Source organism: Salvelinus sp. IW2-2015, linkage group LG13 (assembly GCF_002910315.2).
Source record: "Salvelinus sp. IW2-2015 linkage group LG13, ASM291031v2, whole genome shotgun sequence".
NCBI classification, from domain to species: domain Eukaryota; kingdom Metazoa; phylum Chordata; class Actinopteri; order Salmoniformes; family Salmonidae; genus Salvelinus; species Salvelinus sp. IW2-2015.
The window spans coordinates 42874799-42900670 of NC_036853.1; the positions used below are offsets into that span (position 1 = coordinate 42874799).

The 25872-nt window shown below is 42.5% G+C and overlaps 1 protein-coding gene and 1 long non-coding RNA gene across 4 annotated transcripts in view; one reads left to right on the forward strand and one right to left on the reverse strand.

The window, feature by feature from the left end:
* Window positions 1-932: 932 nt before the first annotated feature.
* LOC111971525 (storkhead-box protein 2) overlaps window positions 933-25872 on the forward strand; it is a 62259-nt gene continuing 37319 nt past the window's right edge. The window contains exon 1 of one of the 3 annotated variants that reach the window (XM_070446294.1): window positions 933-2008. In XM_070446294.1, coding sequence (XP_070302395.1) covers window positions 1687-2008 — 322 coding nt within the window. In that variant the 5' untranslated portion in view covers window positions 933-1686. Of the gene's footprint in view, window positions 2009-18126; window positions 19542-25872 lie in introns of those variants that run through there. The other 2 variants (XM_070446295.1, XM_024147420.2) reach the window with 2 other exon arrangements.
* On the reverse strand, window positions 17621-19259 carry LOC111971527 (uncharacterized). Its single transcript, XR_002878271.2, has 2 exons — window positions 19177-19259; window positions 17621-17880 (listed from the first exon to the last, which is right to left on the reverse strand). It is a non-coding gene; the product is annotated as an uncharacterized lncRNA (long non-coding RNA).

Genomic DNA, 25872 nt, shown 5'->3' on the forward strand with positions numbered 1-25872 from the left:
ATTAGCAAAACGTATATGTTATGAATTCCAATTTGCTGTGGCTAACATTAGGAGTGGGTAACAGGTGCGCTCTGTCGCTTTAATAGCTGGGTGCTCTGCCATATGACAATAACCATGCAATGAAACCCCAAGTTCAAGAATCATTGGAAACTCCAAAGTTAAAAAAGACAGATGTCCCCTCCTTTTCATATTTTTATTTTCAGCTGGACAGGCTAATGCATTTCGGCAGTTATGCCTTCATCAGAGCAACGGATATTTCACCAGATATATAAATGTGAAGCATCCGGTTGGCGTTGTCACTCACTACCAAATATGGTGATGAGAGGAAAACCAGTGGGAGACGATGAAGCAATTTGTTTTTTTTACAGCTGAAACATTTAATCTCCATACAATTCAATGTTTCCAAAACTAGAATCTGTAACAGAGTGGACTGCGTTTTGGTTTTGTAGACTTTACCCTTTGCCAAAGTTTCTAAAGGCATTGTTTAGGAGTGCAAGGGCGAATTGTGTTATTGCACACTTCACAGAGTAGGCGTTTCCTAACAGAAATATGCAAATAAAGGCTAGAATGCATTAATAGGATCTGACTAGCTCGTTTTTGGTTGTACCCACCTTCTTGCTTGTTCTGCCCACTATGATTAATTTACTCCCATTTTAAAACGACAGGCTCTGGTCTATCTTGGGTTAGTTATAAACATCGTTGCTTCTATTTTATGTAAACATACCAAACGTAACATATCATACTAATTTGAGTGTCCTGGATTTACATTTACTATGTTACGTCTAGTCTGAGACCAGTCTGCCTACACAGGTAGTCTATAGTTCCATCGCCTGTCATTTGACTGTCAATTTTTTTTTTCACCTGTTGCAATACCCCGGTATGGAGCTCGTGATGTTCAGAGGGTTGGCTGTAGGTGGAGTTACGGTCAAATATTAGGTGTTCCTGTTCCTCTTGGATTAGGCTTCTATCTTCTTAAAGAACTGAGGGTTTGACTGTGAATGGTATACAGTAGGCTATGTGTCAGGCGTTTTACACAGAACAGAAGAAAATGTAACCCAGTTTGGATTATTTCTTCATTTTTGGATGAATGCGGAGACGCGGTGCGCCCTCATTGAAAGGGAGGCTGCCTTTGCGCACCAAATGAAGTCATGAACGGCAGAACGATGATGTCATCGCCTGCACTTGCATCTATATTCCCTATGCACTGATCGACGTACACACACCGCTGAGGGGTTCTCACCGTTTGCGAAAGTAATACGGATAGCCTTCCTTGGGAAGTGGGTCATGGAATAATCGGTTSACCTATTTTCTTCTAAAGGCTATATGTGAAAGCTTGGTTTTGAGAGTTCATTTGTCTGTTAAATTGATATGCTACTGTCGCCTGATAAAAACGTTTGACATGTTAAGATTCGTTTTTGGATACAGATAGCGGGAACATTTATTGTAAGAATAGGCTATAGCCTACATTTCCATTTTGCGTGATGCAGATCAAATGTGTGCTGTCAGGTTTATTGTGTGGTAGCCTACAGTTTTCAATAGGCCTAAATCAAGATTGAAACATCAAGAAGATGTGCTCGTTTTGGAAATATATCAAAGTACGGAATAAAACATACTGTAAAACATGCTGCTCTGAGAAATTGGACGTTGGTATCATTCATGGTGTCGCGGAGAGCAAAGCACTGAGACATGGATAAGTTTCTGCAGATCGCGCCTCACTCCCTGGCCATAGTGCTATCTCGGGTTGGCGCCGAGGAGTCGCCCGCGGTAACCGACAAGCTCCAGCAACATCACACGGGCTACGAGATATTTGCCGACTTCAAAGCTGTCAACATGCAGCACTTCTGGAATAAGAAAGTGACCGATGCGATATCGGAGACTTTTTTCCTAGGCTGGATTGACGAGGATGTCCTGTTGATCCAAGGGAAGGAACACCACCTCGAGGTGCTCAGAGCGGGATGGACGAGGCGGGCCCTCAAACCGCCCGGAGGTTTCGAGATCAAGTGCATCGGTAAGACTGTACTCAATCAATCATATAGGCTATCTGTGATTATCATCATAATGCCACCCAGGCAGGTTGTTGTCACTTGTTTGTTTTGTTTATTGAGTAGCCTAAGGTACGTTTCAGGTCATCTGAACACTGTGGTGGTCCACTCTGCACAATAGGATAGTGTGCCTCAACTTTAATGAGTAAGAGTAGGCGTTTCCCACTGGGCACACATTGGTTGAATCAACGTTGTTTTCACGTAATTTCAATGTAATCACATTGAACCAACGTAGAATAGGCGTCGAATTGACATCTGTGCGCATTGGGTTGGGATCAAATGGAATGTGTGAGACTCATGGCGCCCAGGAGGAGTAATGGGAGAACCCTGAGGCCAGCAGAAGAGTAAAAATACATGTTAATTTATAGCCCTACCTGTGGTTTCCTTAATTCCCACTTTCCTCACCATTGTTCTGCTAGTAAGGGAAATATGTGTGGGACTTTGGAGTTTCTCTTGAAATTAGTGGGATCTGTTTGTATTTCAGGTAAACAATCAGAGCAGTAGAGCTGCACGTGTGGCTAGAGTGAGTGGTGTGTGTGTACACCATGAAGTTTGGGGACATGTGAAGTTGAACCGAGGTGGTTGTTTAGTGCGGAAAACTTCAGGGTCGCTCACTCATAAATGCTTTGAAAGTCTGAACAAAATCTGCTTTTAGGGAGAGTAGGCTATTTGTGTTTTTTTTATGTACTGTAAGCAAGAAATAAAATAGCTATTGAGAAACACCATTGCTTTGTGAAGAGACCAAGTTCAGGACCATGTAAACATCTCTCTATCTCTCTCTCTCTTTCTGCCACATCAACAATTTCAAAAGGATGGGAAAGTTACAAAACAGTCAAATATTGATTGAGAAAAAGTTTCAAACAAGGGGAGATTCTATGCTTATTTGTCCATGGAGGGGGGTACCATGCCCTCCCTGACCCTACCACCAAAGCAGCCAGCACTGATAAGCTTTGGAATGTTTCCATGATAGCTAATAAATAACCACAGATGAATACAGTCTCTAATCTAACGAGGGCTCTATATTAATGCTCATGCAAGCTGCTAGTGCTACTAGTATTGCTTGGCCAGCGCAGTGCTGAACATACTACAGATGTGGAAAACTCTGTCTGCTGACCCATCTTTCATCTGACAAAACACAGTCATACTGTATCAGGTTCATGTCTTACTGAGTGCTGGAAGTTGAATTCATATTCACAACAGTCAATAATCACATGCACATTGACTTGACTTAAAAGGTGAGGAAATAGAGCTTTTGAAATTGAAAACAATGGTTGGCTCTGGATAACAAAGTTCAGAGTCACAAGTTGGTCTAACCTAATAAGTTTGTTGAAACTAAGGTGGGGCTTAGAATCACTGGCAGATTCCAGAATTTTCCACATATTTCTAATTCCAATGTTAGGCCATTCTATTCTGTATGTGGCTCTTTTGGACACTTTCTGGTAGTGTTGTGTGGGTGGGCTGTACTTCAGCCCGCAATCCGTATCACAGTCAGTACTTTCTTCTGCATAAACCTCTCCCATAGATGTGTGGGATGGTCATAGTTACTTAGACTAGCTAGAAGTCTAGGAAAGTTGTTTCTGTTTACTTGGGATACATGTATATCTGAGGTCTGCTTGTTCCTTTCCATTCTGAAAACATACAGCATGCTAGTAGATACCCACAGACTTCCAGTCACTGCGCTAACGCTAGTTAGCATTGGCTCGCAAAACTACCTCTAACTTCCTTCATACTGGACACAGAGATTTAAAAATGGTTTCCACAAGACTCTTGGGAAGTAGATAATTTTTAATCATTGCCAAAATCCTGAAATACCCTTTTAACGAGGGTTTTCTCACTTGCCAGAGTCTGTTTTTGTTTTTGTCGGTTTTTGTTAGGTGCAATTGTGAACAATAGTCATGTCAGACATCAAATAAGTCTAATAGGCCATTAATAATTCACTGCAGATCAAGGATAAATTTTCCTACCGGCGATGTGGCTAGATGTCCATGCACTCAACATTTGAAGGTCTGAAGACCAAAGGGCTTAGGTTGATCAAGCCATGTGGGGTGGGCTTTGCCATTTGTAGAAGATAGAAAATCACATAAATTATTGTTTTTACATTTTCGCTTTAACCAGACAAAACTTTAAATGTTTATTTGATGCCAATTGTCAATTGTGTTTGTCATATGGTATTTGGCTGATTATAAATTGCTGTACGGTTGGGATGTCTTCAGTCCTGAACAATGTCCGGAATTGGTAAGCTACAGATTACTCAACATCTAAATACCACCCAAGGAGATGTTGTGTTTCTTTGAATATCAAAGCTCTTGCATGTAATCTGATTTGTGAATTGCAGCATCCGGCAGCAAACGTTTTTTGCTATTAGGTGTGTGCATCCGTTGACAGTAGCCCCTTCTTTCCCATCATGTCATTGTGGTAGTCACTGAGTAACGAGGGGGGTAGTGGAGGCAGCTGCTCCATGTGCATACCCACTGGGCACAGATGTCAATTCCACGTTGGTTCAACGTTATTTCATTGAAACGACTTGGAAACCACGTTGATTCAACCAGTGTGTGCCCAGTGGGTAGGTACTCACTGACTATTTATCTGGCCCAATTTGACAGAGGTAGTGGAAGAATGTTGTCCTTGGTTTTCTCAAGGTTAAAACCCAAACCCACCCATTGAATTGAGGAAGGAAAGGCACATCCCACCTCAGCAGGAAAGCCCATAGCAGCTGTGACTGTGGGGTCTATTCGATTAAACTCTAACCGGTTAAGTCAAAAAAGAACATCCAAAACAAAATGTGCATTCCTGTACTCAACGAAACAATGTTTTCGCATTGAAACCAAAATAAAACTATTGCAATTGGATTGAAACATGCTTTTTCTCGCTGTGCGGAAAAGCCTGTTTTTTTAACTTGTCCCGGAAACCTGGTTACTAGTTTAATTGAATGAAAGCCCTTTGTTTCCATTTGCAGGCTTCTAACAAAGGGGCTACAAGAAGTGTCCCATGCAGGAAGGAAAGTAGAGGGTCTGTTCAGGAAAGGAACCATGCTAAACACTGAAGCACTCTCCCCAATGGAAGGATGAGGAGGGGCCTGGAAGAGAGAATTGGGGGAAACGATAGACGTCATAGAAATTATTCTGGCAGCATATCCCAGGTGGTAACAGGAATGACTCTGGCAGTATTTCCAAAAGGGTGACAGGAATAACTCTGACAGTGTTTCCCAAGTGGTGGGTCGGGGCCCCACTGATGCGTTGAGAGTAATTCCTCTCTAGGGTTGCGACTTAAGACTGGGTACCGGCCAGAAACATGTTTAATTTCTTGGCGGTCGTGAAGGAGGAAAAAACTTTTGAAATATATATTTTAAGTAGGATACTTTATTTAGCACTGTCTTTTTCTACAGATTTGTGTTTACTTGGTGGGTCACAATAATATAACAAAACCTTTGGATGGGTCACACAATGCCAAGTTTTTTGTCGCGAAAATGTATGGAATGTAGTGAAGTAAAAGTAGTCAAAAATATAAATAGTAAAGTACACATAACCCCAAAAACTACTTAAGTAGTACTTTAAGGTATTTTTACTTAAGTACTTTACACCACCGGTATTTCTATCTGATTTTACTGCTTGCATCAGTTACCTGATGTGGAATAGAGTTCAATGTAGTCATGGCTCTATGTAGTACTGTGCACCTCCCATAGTCTGTTCTGGACTTGGGGATTGTGAAGAGACCTCTGGTGGCATGTCTTGTGGGGTCTGCATGGCTTTCATGGTGGTAAATACAGTAGACATCACTCCCAGGTCCCTTAGTTACCTCACAAGGGCAGCAATCATAACCACATAACTTAATTTGGAGTTACTTTGAAATGATTTGTGCATGGATTAAAAAAAAAGAAATATCAACAAATTGTGTTTTAAAACAGACATTTAAAGTCAATTGAACAGTTGGGTTGACAATGGGTTTCTAAAAGATCTGGAGAAAGTACTCAACAAAAAAGACAGAGATGAATACATTTTTCTCAGCTTTAATCCATTGTTATGATGAGCAGGTTACAGGTGACTGACATTTCGATGTCAAGCTGATGTCTTCCTCAGAGTGACCCAACACTTGCACTCAACTCCTATTTAGAGCCTAGTGCCCTATTGAGACACAACAACGTGAAAATAAACACAAGGTTTGGAGAAAGTGTGGGAAATCTTACCTTGTGGGGCGCCGATGTGGGGGCAGGCTTTTGCTCCAGCCAAGCAATAGCACCCGATTCTACTAATTTAAGTTTTAATGGAAGACGATGAGCCTTCATGGAATTCAGTGATTCATTGGATGATTCGTAGAATCAGGTGTGTTACTGCAGGGTAGACCAAAAACCTGCACCCACAGAATTGCCCACACCAAATCTATAGCGATCTATACAGTAGTGATGTGTGACATCTTGGAGCAGGCTTAGTTTCTCAGAGATGTAGTACCTTATGCTTCATGACATGTCGGCTTGCCCCCTGAGATCAATGTGAGAATAATTTTTTTAATAAAGGTGTTGTAATTATGCTTTTAATTCGTAAGGCTTTCTCAATCCACTAACCTGTTTCTACTTGAACGTTCACTGTAGATTTGAAATACAAAATTACAGACCTGTAAATAATAGTCCACATCCTGGATGTCTCTGATGTGTGATGGAAAGTTTTCTGTATTTACCCTCATTAGAACACTTCCTTCACTATGATTATGCCAGCAAATGGGGATACTCGGAAAACTAAAAGTACTGCATTTGGAAATGTTTTTTTAGTACATGTTTAAAGCGTTTTCTTTTTTGTGAATGTTTGTTTGGAATATAAACTTTGGCAAAAGTTTCTGCACTTGTCGTGGCACCAAAATGTGTCGAATTGTAATTGTTGTCTGCCCAGGCAGCCTACATTGACAAAGCCATAGAGGGAAGTTGATACTGCAGCTGCACTGACCTCATTGGCCGATATCAAGTAGCAGTAGCTCTGCAGATGTGGTTGCACATTGAATTAGGCATAATAAATAGTATTTTGTTTTCTCACACACACGTACTTACTCTTTTCAATTTCGGCCCAAAGGGGAAGTTGGTCCCTAGCCTAATGCTGACCATATTTTGACCTATAGTGCATGATTCCCATACACCGGTTCCATAGAAATTCTAGAATTTAGAAATTCTCCATTGAACATGCTTCTTAGTCCAGGACAAGGCTTAATCTGTGTCTCGTCAACTGGACAGATTAAGTTTAGTCCAGGACTAAAAAGCATTCTGAATGGAGAATCTCTGTCTGGGAAACCGGCCCCATAGGCTTTTAATTTAGCAGGGTGAGATTGCTAGTATTGCATTTTGTCGCTAAAGTCACCTTGCTTAAAACCTGAAGATGATTACTGATGAATTACCCCAGCCGAATGGCGAGTTTACTTGTCTTGTTACTATTTATWATACATAATTGGTTTAGCAGTATTAGGAGCTGATTTGTAATTAGGCATATAATATAATTATTCATGCATGTATCTTTAACCGTCTGTCCACTTGGTTTATTAACCAAGGAGAATTCTATCTTGTTAGTGAATTTTTTATTTTTATTTTTAATTAACATGCCTCTTGCTGTGGGCTTTTGGTCTCCATTGCTGTAGAAAAAGAAAGGCGAGGAATAAAGGCCCAGTGCACAATGTTTCTTCTAAGGCCTCTTCTAACACTGTACTTCTGATTCGCCAGCTAAGGGGATGATTCAACTAAGGGGATAGCAGCCACCAGAGGGCACAACACCTGGTTGCATATGACCAGTGGCCCATCTTTTGAGTTCTGCATGACCAGATGCACATTTAAGAGCAAATACTAAAGGCACACCTTGTAAGGTGGACCAACTATTAAAGAGTGGGCCTTACCACCAATCAAAATGTAAACATTGCAAATGCGTCACACTACATTTTCATTTGCCAATAGTGCCTGATCTGTGCTCAATTAATTATATTAGTTTTYTTTAACCAGGCAAGTCAGTTAAGAACAAATTCTTATTTTACAATGACGGCCTACCCCGGCCAAACCCTCCCCTAACCCGGACCAATTGTGCACTGCCCTATGGGACTCCCAATCACAGCCGTTTGTGATACAGCCCATGAACAAACCAGGGTCTGTAGTGACGCCTCTAGCACTGAGATGCAGTGCCTTAGACCGCTGCGCCACTCGAGCCCCAGACAGTTCATAGAAATATAACTTTTTGTTGTAATTTAATAGTCATCATCTGTTTATAAACTGTTCAAGTGCCATAAGACAACTTTGGTTATCACCAAGTAAGAGAGCTGTACTAATGTATTAAGTCATATTCTTTAAACAACTCTAGAGGTTTACAGTGTTTACTCAATTGAAATTACTGGACATTTTACAGACTATGGCTTTAACGCACGCACGCACGCACGCACGCACGCACGCACGCACGCACGCACGCACGCACGCACGCACACACACACACACACACACACACACACACACACACACACACACACACACACACACACACACACACACACAAATCCCAAATGCTTGCAAACTATGTATTTAATAGTGTTTCAAAGTACATTCCAAATACTCAACAAATGCTGTTTCAAATGAGTAATTACATGTAATTCAAATACAGCAGCTATGTATCTGGCTCACTGGTGTGGAACTGAATTGATCTGAACTTGTCCCGGACCTGCTGTTTTCGACTCGTTCTCTCTACCACACCTGCTGTCTCTAACTCTGAATGATCGGCTATGAAAAGCCAACAGACATTTACTCCTGAGGTGCTGACCTGTTGCACCCTCTACAACCACTGTGATTATTATTATTTGACCCTGCTGGTCATTTAGAACGTTTGAACATCTTGGCCATGTACTGTTATAATCTCCACCCGGCACAGCCAGAAGAGGACTGTCCACTCCTCAGAGCCTGGTTCCTCTCTAGGTTTCTTCCTAGGTTCCTGCCTTTCTAGGGAGTTTTTCCTAGCCACCGTGCTTTGACATCTGCATTGCTTGCTGTTTGGGGTTTTAGGCTGGGTTTCTGTACAGCACTTTTTTGTGACATCGGCTGATGTAAAAGTGGCTTTATAAATACATTTGAACATTGTTGTACTCTACAATGCCTATTTCTCATACAGCAGCCTCAAAATGTCTTTTGTATTGCGTTTCCTTGCGTCTGCTGTCTGCCTGTGCCTGGCTCTGTCTGTTTTGTCGGTAGTCTGTTCTGTGTCTATAGCTCCAACAACAACTCTTGGCTCTTTTAAGGGATGGCACTCGGTAGCAGCTATGAGATCATCGGACTGGGTTGTCATGGCTACGAGCGCTGTTGCAGCGCGATTGAGAAATAAGATGGCTGGTGTGTTGCGTCTCCCTCCTCCTCCTCCTCCTCTCTTCCTCTCCTATTTTCTCTTTGGTATGAATGAACTTCAGCAAATTTGACACCGTCCCCTCCATCCCCCTCCCTCCCTCATCTCCTCTTTCATCCCTCCCTCATTCCTCCCTCCATCTATACTTATGAGTCAGCAGGCTCTGCAGCAAGCAATGGCCGCCACGCTAGAGAGACAATGACTGGGGGCTCCATTGTGAGCTGGGGGCTGCGTTCACACTCAAAAGAGCCCTTTGAGAGTCTTCAACAAAAACAAACGTGCTTTAAGGAAGGCTCCGTTTCTGGAGTGGTTGGCCAAGTTCTTTCTGGCCAATGCACAGTCGCAGTGTCAGTCTGTGGAAACGTATTGTTGCGGGCCGTACAGATGTAGGATCTTACTTCGGACAGTTTGCTACAGCAGGAAAATAATCCTGAAGCAACAGGAAATGTGRATTATTATGTGGATTATTGTAGGGGTTTATACATTTTTCGTTATGGCAAATCAAGTCTGAAATGTCACAAAGTGGAAATTAAAAACTTTAAAAGCCTTTTAAAAACTAAAATATATTACAAGTTTGCATTTCCTACAAGAACTGGGTGTGAATAAGTATACAGTACCAGTCAAAAGTTTGGACACACCTACTCATTCAAGGGTTTTTATTTATTTTTTACTATATTCTACAATGTAGAATAATAGTGAAGACATCAAAACTATGAAATAACACACATGGAATCATGTAGTAACAAAAGTGCCTTAATGACAGTTTTGCACACTCTTGGCATTCCCTCAACCAGCTTCATGAGGTAGTCACCTGGAATGCATTTCAATTAACAGGTGTGCCTTGTTAAAAGTTCATTTGTGGAATTTCATTTTTTCTTAATGCGTTTGAGCCGATCAGTTGTGTTGTGACAAGGTTGGGGTGGTATATAGAAGATAGCAGCCCTATTTGGTAAAAGACCAAGTCCATATTATGGCAAGAACATCTAAAATAAGCTAAGAGAAACAACAGTCCACCATTACTTTAAGACATAAAGGTCACTCAATCCGGAAAGTTTCTTCAAGTGCAGTCGCAAAAACCATCAAGCGCTATGATGAAACTGGCTCTCATGAGGACCGCCACAGGAAAAGAAGACCCAGAGTTACCTCTGCTACAGAGGATAAGTTCATTAGAGTTACCAGCCCCAGAAATTGCAGCCCAAATAAATGCTTCACAGAGTTCAAGTAACAGACACATCTCAACATCAACTGTTCAGAGGAGACTGCGTGAATCAGGCCTTCATGGTCGAGTTGCTTCAAAGAAACCACTACTAAAGGACACCAATAATAAGAAGAGACTTGCTTTGGCCAATAAACACGAGCAATGGACATTAGACCGGTGGAAATCTGTCCTTTGGTTTGATGAGTCTAAATTTGAGATTTTTGGTTCCAAAAGCAGTGTCTTTGTGAGACGCAGAGTAGGTGAACGGATTATCTTTGCATATGCGGTTCCCACCTTGAAGCATGGAGGTGTGATGGTGTAGGGGTGCTTTGCTAGTGACATGGTCTGTGATTTATTTTGAATTGAAGGCACATTTAACCACCATGGCTACCACAGCATTCTGCAGCGATATGCAATCCCATCTGGTTTTCGCTTAGTGGGACTATCATTTGTTTTTCAACAGGACAATGACCCAACACACCTCCAGGCTGGGCTATTTGACCAAGAAGGAGAGTGATGGGCTCCCGAGTGGCGCAGCGGTCTAAGGCACTGCATCTCAGTGCAAGAGGCTTCACTATAGTACCTGGTTTGAATCCAGGCTGTATCATGTCTGGCCGTGATTGGGAGTCCCATAGGGCGGCGTACAATTGGCCCAGTGTTGTCGGGGTTTGCCGGAGTAGGCTGTTATTGTAAATAAGAATTTGTTCTTAACTGACTTGCCTAGTTAAATAAATAAATAAAAATTGAAGTGCTGCATCAGATGATATGGCCTCCACAATCACCCGACCTCGACCCAATTGAGATGGTTTGGGATGAGTTGGACCGCAGAGTGAAGGAAAAGCAGTCAACAATAACTCCTTCAAGACTGTTGGAAAAGCATTCTTGGTGAAGCTGGTGGAGAGAATGCCAAGAGTGTGCAAAGCTGTCATCAAGGCAAAGGGTGGCTGCTTTGAAGAATCTAAAATATATTTTGATTTAACACTTTTTTGATTACTACATGATTCCATGTGTGTTATTTCATAGTTTGATGTCTTCACTATTATTCTACAATAAAGAAGAATCCTTGAATGAGTAGGTGCATCCAAACTTTTGATTGGTACTGTAGGTGGAAGGCTAAGCTGTGACTGATCAATTTGTCTAACCCAAAACACGTTTGAAAGTGTGACAAAAGTGTCAATAGCTGTGCCTTTTAGGCATACTGTACAGTCAGTCATAGGGTTTTTTCTGTTGACATGGTGTCGCCACATGTTATAGTCTGCTGTGATGGCAGGAACCACGTAAGGTCATGTACTACCATTAGAGGGCAAAGTAGGGTACCTTAAGCTACTGAGAGGAGGCTATGACCACACTCAAACGCATGAACACGGATAAAATCATATTTGACGTACATCATTGTCCGTTTTTGTTCGTCAAAGGTACAACTCAAGTCAACTATTTGGCAACGGACTGTCAGACACAAAGTCCCAGTGTGCCGATGGCCTACAGGTACGACCACATTGAGATGCATGAACACAGATGAAATTGTATATGACGTCCATTGTTGTTCGTTTTTGTCTGTCAGCCCATCTCTACTTTTTGGGGACCAGTTGTATACTTTAAGGCAACCATATTGTGCAACTATTTTATGGACAATCATCTCTGTTGACATTCATCTGGCAACAGATGACTCACATTAAAAAAAACATTGGTTTAATCAGAATTTGCAGGCACAGCATCTGTGTGGCCATACCATGAGAGAACTACTGCCCGCTCTCATTGAAGCCACGGAGTTCAAGGCCGACCGCGGTACTGCAGGCTTTGTTAGCAGAAAACAGGATCAAATTGTATTTGTCACATGTGCCGAATACAACAGGTGTAATGCTTTCTTACAAGCCCATAACCAACAATGCAGTTTTAAGAAAAAKAAGTTAAGTCAAAAATAAAGTAATGGAGGGCGAGGGAGTCTCGAGGTTTTGCTCGCCTGAGGTACAGTATCTCATTATGAGCTGTAGACCACACTATCTACCTAGTGAGTTTTCATATGCATTTTTCTTAGCTGTCTTACATACCACCACCGACTGATGCTGGCACTAAGACCACACTCAATGAGCTGTATACCGCCATAAGAAAACAGGAAACCGCTCATCCAGAGACGGTGCTCCTAGTGGCCGGGGACTTTAATGCAGTGAAACTTAAATCCGTTTTACCTCATTTCTATTAGCATGTTAAATGTGCAACCAGAGGGGAAAAAAACTCGCGACCACCGTTACTCCACACACAGAGATGCGTACAATGCTCTCCCTCACCCTCCATTTGGCAAATCTGACTATAATTCTATCCTCCTGATTCCTGCTTAAAAGCAAAAACTAAAGCAGGAAGCACCAGTGACTCGGTCAATAAAGAAGTGGTCAGATGAAGCAGATGCTAAGCTAAAAGACTGTTTTGCTAGCACAGACTGGAATATTTTCCGGGATTATTCCGATGGCATTGAGGAGTACACCACATCAGTCACTGGCTTCATCAATAAGTGCATTGATGACATCGTCCCCACAGTGACTGTACGTACATACCCCAACCAGAAGCCATGGATTACAGGCAATATCTGCACTGAACTAAAGGGTTGAGCTGCCGCTTTCAAGGAGCGGGACTCTAACCCGGAAGCTTATAAGAAATCCCGCTATACCCCCCGACGAACCATCAAGCAAGCAAAGCGTCAATACAGGACTAAGATCGAATCGTACTACACCGGCTCTGACACTCCTCGGATGTGGCAGGGCTTGCAAACTAATACAGACTACAAAGGGAAGCACCACCACGAGCTTCCCAGTGACACGAGCCTACCAGATGAGCTAAATTACTTCTATGCTCGCTTCGAGGCAAGTAACACTGAAACATGCATGTGAGAGCACCAGCTGTTCTGGATGACTGTGTGATCACGCTCTCCGCAGCCGATGTGAGTAAGACCTTTAAACTGGTCAACATTCACAAGGCCGCAGGGCCAGACGGATTATCAGGACGTGTACTGCCAGCATGCGCTGACCAACTGGCAGGTGTCTTCACTGACATTTTCAACCTGTCCCTGACTGAGTCTGTAATACCAACATGTTTCAAGCAGACCACCATAGTGTTCTTGGGCACAGGGACTAAGGTAACCTACCTAAATGACWACCGACTCGTAGCACTCACGTCTGTAGCCATGAAGTGCTTTGAATGGCTGGTCATGGCTCACAACACCATTATCCCAGAAGCCCTAGACCCACTCCAATGTGCATACCGCCCCAACAGATCCACAGATGATTCAATCTCTATTGCACTCCACACTGCCCTTTCCCACCTGGACAAAATGAACACCTATGTGAGAATGCTATTCATTGACTACAGCTCAGTTTTCAACACCATAGTACCCTCAAAGCTCATCACTAACACCTCCCGCTACAATTGTATCCTGTTCTTCGTGACGGGCCGCCCCCAGGTGGTAAAGGTAGGTAACAACACAACCATCACGCTGATCCTCAACACAGGGCCCCTCAGGGGTGCGTGCTCAGTCTCCTCCTGTACTCCCTGCTCACTCATGACTGCACGGCCAGGCACGACTCTAACACCCTCATAAAGTTTGCCGATGACACAACAGTGGTAGGTCTGATCACCGACAATGACGAGACAGCCTATAGGGAGGAGGTCAAAGACCTGGCCGTGTGGTGGAAGGACAACAACCTCTCCCTCAATGTGATCAAGACAAAGGAGATGATTGTGGACTACAGGAAAAGGAGGGCCGAGTACACCCCCATTCTCATCGACGGGGCTGTAGTGGAGCAGGTTGAGAGCTTCAAGTTCCTTGGCGTCCACATCACCAACAAACTAACATGGTCCAAGCACACCAAGACAGTCGTGAAGAGGGCACGACAACGCCTATTCCCCCTCACGAGACTAAAAAGATTTGGCATGGGTCCTCAGATCCTCAAAGTTATACAGCTGCACCATCGAGAGCATCCTGATGGGTTGCTTCACTGCCTGGTATGGCAACTGCTCGGCCTCCGACCACAAGGCACTACAGAGGGTTGTGTGTATGGCCCAGTACATCACTGGGGCCAAGTTTCCTGCCATCCAGGACCTATATACCAGGTGGTGTCAGAGGAAGGCCCTAAAAATTGTCAAAGTCTCCAGCCACCCTAGTCATAGACTGTTCTCTCTGCTACCGCATGGCAAGCGGTAGCGGAGAGCCGAGTCTAGGTCCAAGAGGCTTCTAAACAGCTTCTACCCCCAAGCCATAAGACCTCCTGAACAGCTAATCAAATGGCTACCCCAGACTATTTGCATTGCCCCCCCCTCTTTATACGCTGTTGCTACTCTCTGTTATTATCTATGCATAGTCACGTTAATAATTCTACCTCCATGTACATATTACCTCGACTAACCGGTGTCCCCGCACATTGTACAAGTACCCCCTGTATATAGCCTCGCTATTGTTATTTTACTGCTGCTCTTTAATTATTTGTTACTTTTATTTCTTACATTTTTAAGGTATTTTTCTTAACTGCATTGTTGGTTAAGGGCTTGTAAGTAAGCATTTTTCTGTTGTATTCGGCGCATGTGACAAATAAAATTTGATTTTATATCCAAAAGTGGGTTTATAGTTGGGGGCACAAGATTAATATCATATATAGTGTGTCTTTTATGTACTGTATAACTAGCCTAAATGTGGTTTAGTTTACTTACCCACAGAATAAGCATCCTTGCTAACGATTCAGCTTTTTTCCTTTGAGGGTATCCTATGCTGTGGATATGCGGGAGGATGCATATTGGCAAGAGCCAAAAACAGCAAGCTTGGCAGATTTGGTTACTGTTGATATCTGTTTCGGACAGATATGGTCTTGTTGTTTATAATAATAACAAAAATATATTGTTATTATTATAAAGGGACAGATACAATTAAAACATTAACACCTTGAATCATTAACATTCAGATGCATTGCACCATCATGCTTTAACTTGCACTAATTTAAATCCCATCGGTCCCTAGATGGGATTTAACATAGTAGAAAGGAAAGGAATTTTTGGGGGGAAAATGTATGTCACCTGAAACTAACACTGCACAAGTGTGGAACATTTTATCAGTGTTATTTCCTGATAGTTTCCTGATAGTTGCTGGTTGAAAATACATTCTACAACAGGTTTTGCATGGGTGGAGTTATGGCCTGCCTAGTGACATTACCAGGCAGTGTAAGTTAATAGACCAATAACAAAAAGATTTCCAAACCTATCTGCCAATAACAGCTAGTTTTCAGGTTACACATCCCTCCAATTTGGCCCCTCCAATTAGGTCACTCACTCTAAGGACCACTCCTAGACAGTCCAAGCCAAATTCTTGCTTGAGAAATAGTTTTTTGTGTGTTTTTTGGTTTATTTTTGACAATTTTAATGGATAAATATTACGGTAAGGCACTTAATTGTTACCCAGAAATGATTTGACATTGAGATAAAAACTTCTTATGTGCCCCTGACATTTACAACCAAATTCATGCATGTAATTTTGAGTATGTTAATTTGTTTTGTTTTTCATAAATAACATGATATTGGTTTTTCATCTGTGATTAAATGTACTCCATGGTGCAGAAGTAGTCAAGAATAACCAAGAGTTCACGCCATGACTCATGGAGGATGATGCCTGATAATAGCAACGTTACATTGAATTCGCCCCCCAAAAAGTTTAATCTAATTAGGTGTGTGTGTGTGTGCGCGTGTGTGTGTGTAGAAGCCTCTCTGATCTCATTAATTTGTCTCTGCCATGGCCCGTATTAATTATTAACGTCCTTGAAATACAAAAAAAAATCAATTTTGAGGGGAAAAGGATTAAACACCTTTGGCTCTGTACATACTCAAGTTGTACAACTGATGTACAACACATCTGGCACAACTTTTGTGATACAACAGAGTTTGTCTGCATAAAACGAATTACACAAGTGTTGTGGAGACACTGCACAATTGTTGTGTAAACATTTTGTGTGCAGACAAACTCTCCATTGTATCACAACAATATCAGTTGTATCAAAACCTTTGCATCAAGTAAGTTGTACATCAGTTGTTCAACCTGAGTGTGTTTGGGGTCCGTGGGTTGGGGGAAGCTGCATATCATCATGCCTCTAATCCCTCTCATCTTCCCTGAAATTGTATTACATCTGGAAAACTCATGTAGACTTCAGGGGAACTCCCGACTCCAAGTATTACCTTTAAATCCTTGCCTTTTGGTCTATGATGATTTAATCTACAGTAGAACCTCAAAGATACAAACCTCAGAGCTAAGGACTGACTGGTCTACCAAACATTGTTGTTGAACTACAACATTTATTAAATACAAGAAAATTGGCTTCTGTAGGCTACATAAATGTAGATGAGGTCTTACTGTATGATCGTGATGACACCTTTAAGTTGTCTTTAGTGGAATCACTCACAAGTGGGAATAGGGGAAAGAAGTCCTAAGCATGACATTTGAAGGAAGAATCCCTGTTGTTTAGTTTTTTATTTATTTATCTAGGAAAGTCAGTTAAGAACAAATTATTATTTACAACGATGGCCTACCCCAGCGACACTGGGCCAATTGTGCACCGCCCTATGGGACTCCCAATCACACCCAGATGTGATGCAGCCTGGATTTGAACCAGGCACTGCAGTGACTCCTCTTGCATTGAGATGCTGTGTCTTAGACAACTGCACCACTCAGGAGCCCATTTAACAATTGTAAGCCAAGTAAAACTATATGCGGTTTTGAATAGAAWTAAGAAATGTGAAATCAATGTAAGTAGGGGCTCCCGAGTGGCGCAGCGGTCTAAGGCACTGCATCTCAGTGCTAGAGGCATCACTATAGACCCTGGTTCAATTCCAGGCTGTATCACAACCAGCTGTGATTGAGAGTCCCATAGGGCGGTGCACAATTGGCCCAGCGTAGTCTGGGTTTGGCTGGGGTAGGCTGTCATTGTAAAATAAGAATTTGTTCTTAACTGACTTGCCTAGTTAAATAAAGGTTAAATTAAAATAATATTGATGAATCAAATCCTTGATGGTATTTTTGTTGTATTATTTAATAGCATTCATTGTTATACAGTGGTAATATAGAGGGGCTAATCATTTGAACCATTTCATCTAACAGCAGAGCTTTCATAGGCTGGGCCAGAAGCTGGGGGCGGAGCCAAGCTTTGGGGGTTGTTCAGTTGCATGTAATGCAGAACAGTTCCTCAATTAGCATGGGACATGTCTCAAGAGGGTAGAGTGGGAGATGGTCTCATGCTTATCCAGCCCCCTTTCCTGCAGTGGCACTGCACAGCTGAGAGAGAGAGTTAGAGAGGGATGGAGAGAAAGAGCGAGGGGGGTGGTTAAAAAAAACACTCAGCCAGAGGCTCTCATCATTAGTCCCTTAATAAATTGCTTGCAGGACACATGTGGCTGCTGCATTTTTGTGTGTGTGGATGTTTTTTTCTTCTTCTCCACTATACTTGTGTCCTCGGTCTCTCTCTCACTCGCTCTCTGCTTCCCCTACCCCTCCCCTTGTCTCAGTCACCCAGACACAGACACACGCATGCTCACGCAGAATCTCGCACAGTGGGCACGCACGCACACACACACACCCTTTCTTGAGGTTCTGGGAGCAGTGGCAGCTGCGGTGGTTAGCGTTGAAAGACATTGGCCGTTGACTGGAGTTAGCTGCAGCCCTGTCGGTTGAATGAATGGATGCTCCAACGAGCCTCTTAGGATTGGATTCTCGTATTGGATTTTCACGAGAGAGGAGGAGGATATCTATTCTGGGATTTGTTTTATTTCTATGCGCTCCATCTTTTTTTCTCTCCCCACCCTTTCTCGGTGTGGTGTCGTCGAGGACGAGCGGGTCTTGCGCGGTGGATTTGGCCTCCGCTACACTCTGCAATCTATAGAGTTTTTCTGTGGAGGTCAGGATAAAGGGCGCTATTCTTTCTCCTTTTTTCCTCAAAGGGGGGGCTCTTTTGTTTTCCGGGGCTCGGCCGAGCGAGCCCTATAGCTCCCATGGTGAATTGAGCTATTGTGGAGAAGAGCCTCGACAGCTAAGCTGCCGATTCTCTACCCCTCTCTTCCCCCTCCACCCAAAAAAATACCATTCACCTTAACCAACCCCCCTCCAACCTTCCTTTCCCACACCTCCATCTCTCCTCGCCATTCTCTCTCCCTGCCTCCCATGCCCCATTTCCTTCATCCTTACCCCTGCCATCCCCTCCCCTCCCGCAGCATAGCGGCTACGTAATGTGCCTCCCGACGCATGCGAACAGGGATGCTACAAATGGTGGTTTGGACTGATCGCTGACATAAAAAAAGGGTGATGCCTCGTGCAACCATCACCGCCTCCGCCGCAATGGATCAGCCTGGGAAAACGCAGCAGATGCCAATCCACCGCAGTCTGGATTGAGGGGCGGCTGTAGTAGTTTGCCTGTGAATGAGAACGTGCGTGTGTGTGTATGCAAGCGTGCACGCTGGTCCTCCGTCATGTCTCTCGCCTGATCCCTTGCACCGGGCATCCCTGATGATTTTTACAATTTTTAAATTTAAGGTTTATTTAGCTAGGTAAGTCAGTTAAGAACAAATTCTTACTTACAATGACGGCCTACCCCGGCCAAATCCGGGCGACGATGGGCCAATTGTGCGTCGCCCTATGGGACTCCCAATCACGGCCGGATGTGATGCAGCCTGGTGTGGGGGAGGCACTAAGCCTCAGGTTGGCCTCCCCCCGAACACAGTAGTAGCCCCGTGGCAAGCCGCTTGCCCCTGGGGTCGCTATGAAAAAGACCCGCAGCACCAATTTGCGGCAGGCCTGGCCCAGTTCGGACCTGTCCGAGCGGCTGCCGGAGCGCACTCGCTCCCGGAGCGAGAAGGACTTCCGTCTCCAGCAGAAACACCACCACACTCCCCCTCCTCCACCCCACATCTCACCAGGTCCCCCCAGGGGCTACCAAATGCCAGGTGAGTCTGACAGCACCCCCTACCACAACCACTACCATCCCTAATTCACCATCTTGTCAGATGTTGGCAAGCATGTGTGAAGTTGTACGTGAGGGTTAGTAAAGGTCTTGGTTTCTTCMAAGATCACATTTTTCCAAGGCTACTATTGGGTTTCTATGGATATGGAATATGTGATGACAAAGGGTTGAGTTTGTGAGTGTCTGTGTTCTGTAATGCTTGTGAAATAAAACATAAAAAAGTTGAAGTGACATAGTAAAAGGGTAAAGACAATATTGGAATATTGGTTATTCCAATATTGGAATAACCAACCGCATTATGGTGGTTGGTTATTTATTAATTAAAATGGTAATATTAGGATTTTAGTACAACCAAGGGCTGAAATAGTAAGCAATGGGATGTTGTTGGAGCTAAATCTTTGAAACCCTCCCATCACAGATTTTTCTTTCCCCTTGAATCATGGGTTGAGGTGTGAGTGATCTGCATATCCATATGGCATGCACATTTCTGTGAGATGCTTCTCCATCTGGTATTGTTGTGTGAAGTGTCAGATAGGACTGTGAAATGGGGTATAATCAATAATGTAGTTCATGGTCAATGTTTTTAATGACACCATGGTACGTTYTAAAGGTTTTATTTCATGTTGCTTTTGTTTAAACAGCCAATTTAAAAAACAAAACATTTTTGGATGAAAAAAAATCTCCCCCGTTTAGCATATTTTAAATTTAATGTAGAAGTCATCTCAAAATAATTTAAAACCAAATCATTGTTGTGCAATACAATTCATTATAGAGATGTTTTGGGCATGAAATATAAAAACATTCTAACCTTGGAGTTTGACTTGTTTAAGTTGTGATGTTTCATCACAGACTAACTAGCTACATGATCTCCTTGCTTGACTGCTTGACAAGCTAGCTAATTTATTAGCCAACATCAGCGACCTATACTGAACAAAAATATAAACGCAACATGTAAAGTGTTGCTCCCATGTTTCATGAGCTGAAATAAAAGATCACAGAAATGTTCCAAAAAGCGTATTTCTTTCAAATGTTGTGCACAAATTTGTTTACATCCCTGTTAGTGACCATTTCTCCTTTGCCAAGATAATCCATCCACCTGACAGGTGTAGAATATCAAGAAGCTGATTAAACAGCATGATCGATACACAGGTGCACCTTGTGCTGGGGACAATAAACGTGCAGTTTTGTCACAACAAAGTGCCACAGATGTCTCAAGTTGAGGAAGCATGCAATTGGCATGCTGAGTGCATGAATGTCCACCAGAGCTTTTGCCAGAGAATTGAATGCGAATTTCTCTACCATAAGCTGCATCCAAGGTTGTTTTAGAGAAKTTGGCAGTATGTCCAACCAGCCCCACAACCGCAGACCACATGTAACCATGCCAGCCCAAGAACTCCACATCCAGCTTCTTCACCTGCAGGATCGTCTGAGACCAGCCACCTGTACAACTGATGAAACTGTGGGTTTGCACAACCAAATAATTTCTAAGGGAAGCTCATCTGCATGCTCATCATCCTCACCAGGGTCTTGACCTGACTGCAGTTTGGCGTTGTAACCGACTTCAGTGGGAAAATGCTCACCTTTGATGGCCACTGGCACGCTGGAGAAGTGTGTTCTTCACAGACGAATCCCGGTTTCAACTGTACTGGGGAGATGGCAGACAGCATGTATGGCATCGTGTGGGCGAGCAGTTCGCTGATGTCAGCGTTGCGAACAGAGTGCCCTGTGTTGCTGTGGGATTATGGTATGGGCAGGCAGAAACTATAAACAATGAATACAATAGCATTTTATCGATGTCAATTTTAATGCACAGAGATACCGTAACGAGATCCTGAGGCCCATTGTCGTGCCATTCATCCGCCGCCATCACCTCATGTTTCAGCATGATACTTTACGGCACCATGTTGCAAGGATCTGTACACAATTCCTGGAATCGGAAAATGTCCCACTTCTTCCATGGTCTGTACAGTATACTCACCAGACATGTCACCCATTGAGCACGTTTGGGATGCTCTGGATCGATTAAAACTGTACCCTATATGAATACTTCGTTCTTACCTTCCTTGAAGTAATCACAGATGTGAATTGGTTGGATCTGTGAAAGTAATAGGATGGTACCTTGCTGACAGCTACATTTGTGTGTACCTCCAGAAAACAAGGAAGGATGCATTTCTAAAGAATTCAAAGAAGTTCCTGGTGGTTCCTGTCCACTAAGCAAAATATAGTTGACAATACAATAAAAAGGCGTCTTTGTCTGACATTTAAGCCACGTTCATTTTCAGTTCTATGTGAAATAGTTTAAAATACAGTTGAAGTCGGGAGTTTACATACACCTTAGCCAAATACATTTAAACTCTGTTTTTCACAATTCCTGACATTTAATCCTAGTAAAAATTCCCTGTCTTAGGTCATTTAGCATCACCACTTTATTTTAAGAATGTGAAATGTCAGAATAGTAGTAGAGAGAATGGTTTATTTAATATTCTATTTCTTTCATCACATTCCCAGTTGGTCAGAAGTTTACATACACTCATTTAGTATTTGGTAGCATTGTCTTTAAATTGTTTAACTTGGGTCAAACGTTTCAGGTAGCCTTCCACAAGCTTCCCACCATAAGTTGGGTGAATTTTGGCCCATTCCTCCTGACAGAGCTGGTGTAACTGAGTCAGGTTTGTAGGCCTCCTTGCTCRCACACGCTGTTTCTGTTCTGCCCACAAATTTTCTATAAGATTGAGGTCAGCGCTTTGTGATGGCCACTCCAATACCTTGACGTTGTTGTCCTTAAGCCATTTTGCCACAACTTTGGAAGTATGCTTGGGGTTATTGTCCATTTGGAAGACCCATTTGCGACCAAGCTTTAACTTCGTGACTGATGTCTTGAGATGTTGCTTCAATATATTCACATAATTTTCCTCCTCATGATGCCATCTATTTTGTGAAGTGCACCAATCCCTCCTGCAGCAAAGCACCCCACAACATGATGCTGCCACCCCTGTGCTTCATGGTTGGGATGGTGTTCTTCGGCTTGCAAGCCTCTCCCTTTTTCCTCCAAACATAACGATGGTCATTAGGGCCAAACAGTTCTATTTTTGTTTCATCAGACCAGAGGACATTTCCCCAAAAAGTACCATCTTTGTCCCCATGCGTGGTCCCATGGTGTTTATACTTGCGTACTATTGTTTGTACAGATGAATGTGGTACCTTCAGGCGTTTGGAAATTGCTCCCAAGGATCAACCAAACTTGTGAAGGTCTACAATTTTTTTTCTCGGGTCTTGGCTGATTTCTTTTGATTTTCCTATGATGTCAAGCGAAGAGGCACTGAGTTTGAAGGTAGGCCTTGAAATTAGAGGTCGACCGATTATGATTTTTCAACACCGATACCGATTATTGGAGGACCAAAAATGCCGTTACAGATTAATCGGCCGATTTTTATTTATTTATTTGTAATAATGACAATTACAACAATACTGAATAAACACTTATTTTAACTTAATAAAATACATCAATAAAATCAATTTAGCCTCAAATAAATAATGAAACATGTTCAATTTGGTTTAAATAATGCAAAAACAAAGTGTTGGGGAAATTCTCAAAGTTGCAATAGTGCCATGGAAGAAAGCTAACGTTTAAGTCCTTGCTCAGAACATGAGAACATATGAAAGCTGGTGTTCCTTTTAACATGAGTCTTCAATATTCCAGGTAAGAAGTTTTAGGTTGTAGTTTTATAGGAATTATAGGACTATTTCTCTCTATACCATTGTATGTCATATACCTTTGACTATTGGATGTCTTTATAAGCACTTTAGTATGCCAGTGTACAGTATAGTCTTCCGTCCTCTCCTCGCTCCTACCTGGGCTCGAACGAGGACACATTGACAACAAGCCACCCTCGAAGCAGCGTTACCCATGGCAGAGCAAGGGGAACAACTACTCCAAGTCTCAGAGCGAGTGACGTTTGAAACGCTATTAGTGCGCACCCTGAACTAGCTAGCCATTTCACATTGGTTACACCAGCCTAATCTCGGGAGTTGATAGGCTTGAAGTCATAAACAGCAGAGCTGCTGGCAAAACGCACGAAAGTGCTGTTTGAATGAATGCTTACGAGCCTGCTGGTGCCTACTGCGTGAGTGTTCAAGACTGCTCTATCAAATCATATACTTAATTATAACATAATAACACACAGAAATACGACCCTTAGGTCATTAATATGGTCGAATCCGGAAACTATCACCTCGAAAACAAAACATTTATTCTTTCAGTGAAATACGGAACCGTTCCGTATTTTATCTAACGGGTGGCATCCATAAGTCTAAATTCCTGTAACATTGCACAACCTTCATGTTATGTCATAATTACGTATAATTCTGGCAAATTAGTTCGCGCGACGAGCCAGGCGGCCCAAACTGTTGGCTATACCCTGATTGCGTGCAAATGAACGCAAGAGCAATGACACAATTTCACCTGGTAATATTGCCTGCTAACCTGGATTTCTTTTAGCTAAATATGCAGGTTTAAAAATACACGTATATACTTCTGTGTATTGATTTTAAGAAAGGCATTGATGTTATGTTTTAGGTTAGGTACCTTTTTCGCGAATGCGCACCGCAATCAATTATATGCAACGCAGGACACACTAGATAAACTAGTCATATCAACCATGTGTAGTTAACTAGTGATTATGATTGATTGATTGTTTTTTATAAGATAAGTTTAATAGCTAGCTAGCACTTACCTTGGCTTCTTACTGCATTCGTGTAACAGGCAGGCTCCTCGTGGAGTGCAATGAGAGGCAGGTGGTTAGAGCGTGACTATTAACCGTAAGGTTGCAAGATTGAATCCCGAGCTGACAAGGTAAAAATCTGTCGCTTCTGCGCGCTGACAAGGCAGTTAACTCACCGTTCCTAGGCCTCATTGTAAATAAGGAATGTGTTCTTAACTGACTTGCCTAGTTAAATAAAAGGTGTTTGTAACGGCGGTCCTCCTCCTCTTCATCCGAAGAGGAGGAGCAGGGATGTGAACCAAGGTGCAGCGCCGTTGAAATGACATATGAATTTTATTAACAAGACAAAACACGAGACAAACACGAAAACGAACTATACTTGAGAAATGATACAAAAGTAACAGAAACGAAATAAGCAGTAGGACAGACCGCTGACCACACGAACTTACATACAACGTGAAGAACGAAATGAACAGGAACAGACTACATGAAATGAACAAACCGTAAACAGTCCCGTATGGTGCAAACATCGACACAGACACAGGAGACAACCACCCACAAACAAACACTGTGAACAGCCTACCTAAATATGACTCTTAATCAGAGGAACGCAAAACACCTGCCTCTAATTAAGAGCCATACCAGGCAACCCTAAACCAACATAGAAACAGATAACATAGAATGCCCACCCAAACTCACGTCCTGACCAACTAACACACAAAACTAAACAGAAAACAGGTCAGGAACGTGACAGGTGTAAAGAAAACTTGAAATCGGCCCTAATTAATCGGCCATTCCGATTAATCGGTCGACCTCTACTTGAAATACATCCACAGGTACACCTCCAATTGACTCAAATTATGTCAATTGGCCTATCAGAAGCTTCTAAAGCCATGACATAATTTTCTGGAATTTTCCAAGTTGTTTAAAGGCACAGTGAACTTAGTGTATGTAAACTTCTGACCCACTGGAATTGTGATACAGTGAATTCTAAGTGAAATAATCTGTCTGTAAACAATTGTTGGAAATATTACTTGTGTCATGCACAAAGTAGATGTCCTAACCGACTTGCCAAAACTATAGTTTGTTAACAAGATATTTGTGGAGTGGTTGAAAAACGAGTTTTAATGACCAACCTAAGTGTATGTAAACTTCCGACTTCAACTGTACATATTTTACGGACGTTATAATGACGACTCTGCCGGAATTCCTATTGACATCCAGTTTAAGATGTAAGTGAACATTTAAACATTTCAACTTTAGAGAGATTAAAGTATGGAATATTTATTATTGCACTTCTGTTAGCATTTAAAAATCTTCTGAACTGGCAGTAATCATGTTCAATGTGTCAAATCAAGGCCAGTCCATTTGGGACTAAATGGACCAAGCATTGATAACTATTTTTGGTCCAAATCAAGGCCATCCCAAAAATCAACTGCCCAATAAAGGCCAGGGTGGACCAACTTAATTTCAACCATTTATCAATTTACATGGACGTCCTGTAGAAACAGAAAGCCAAACTAGCAATTAGGTAGGTGAAAATAAGTCATTTTTAGGGATCAACTATGAATCTCATTGGATAGTACTTGAATA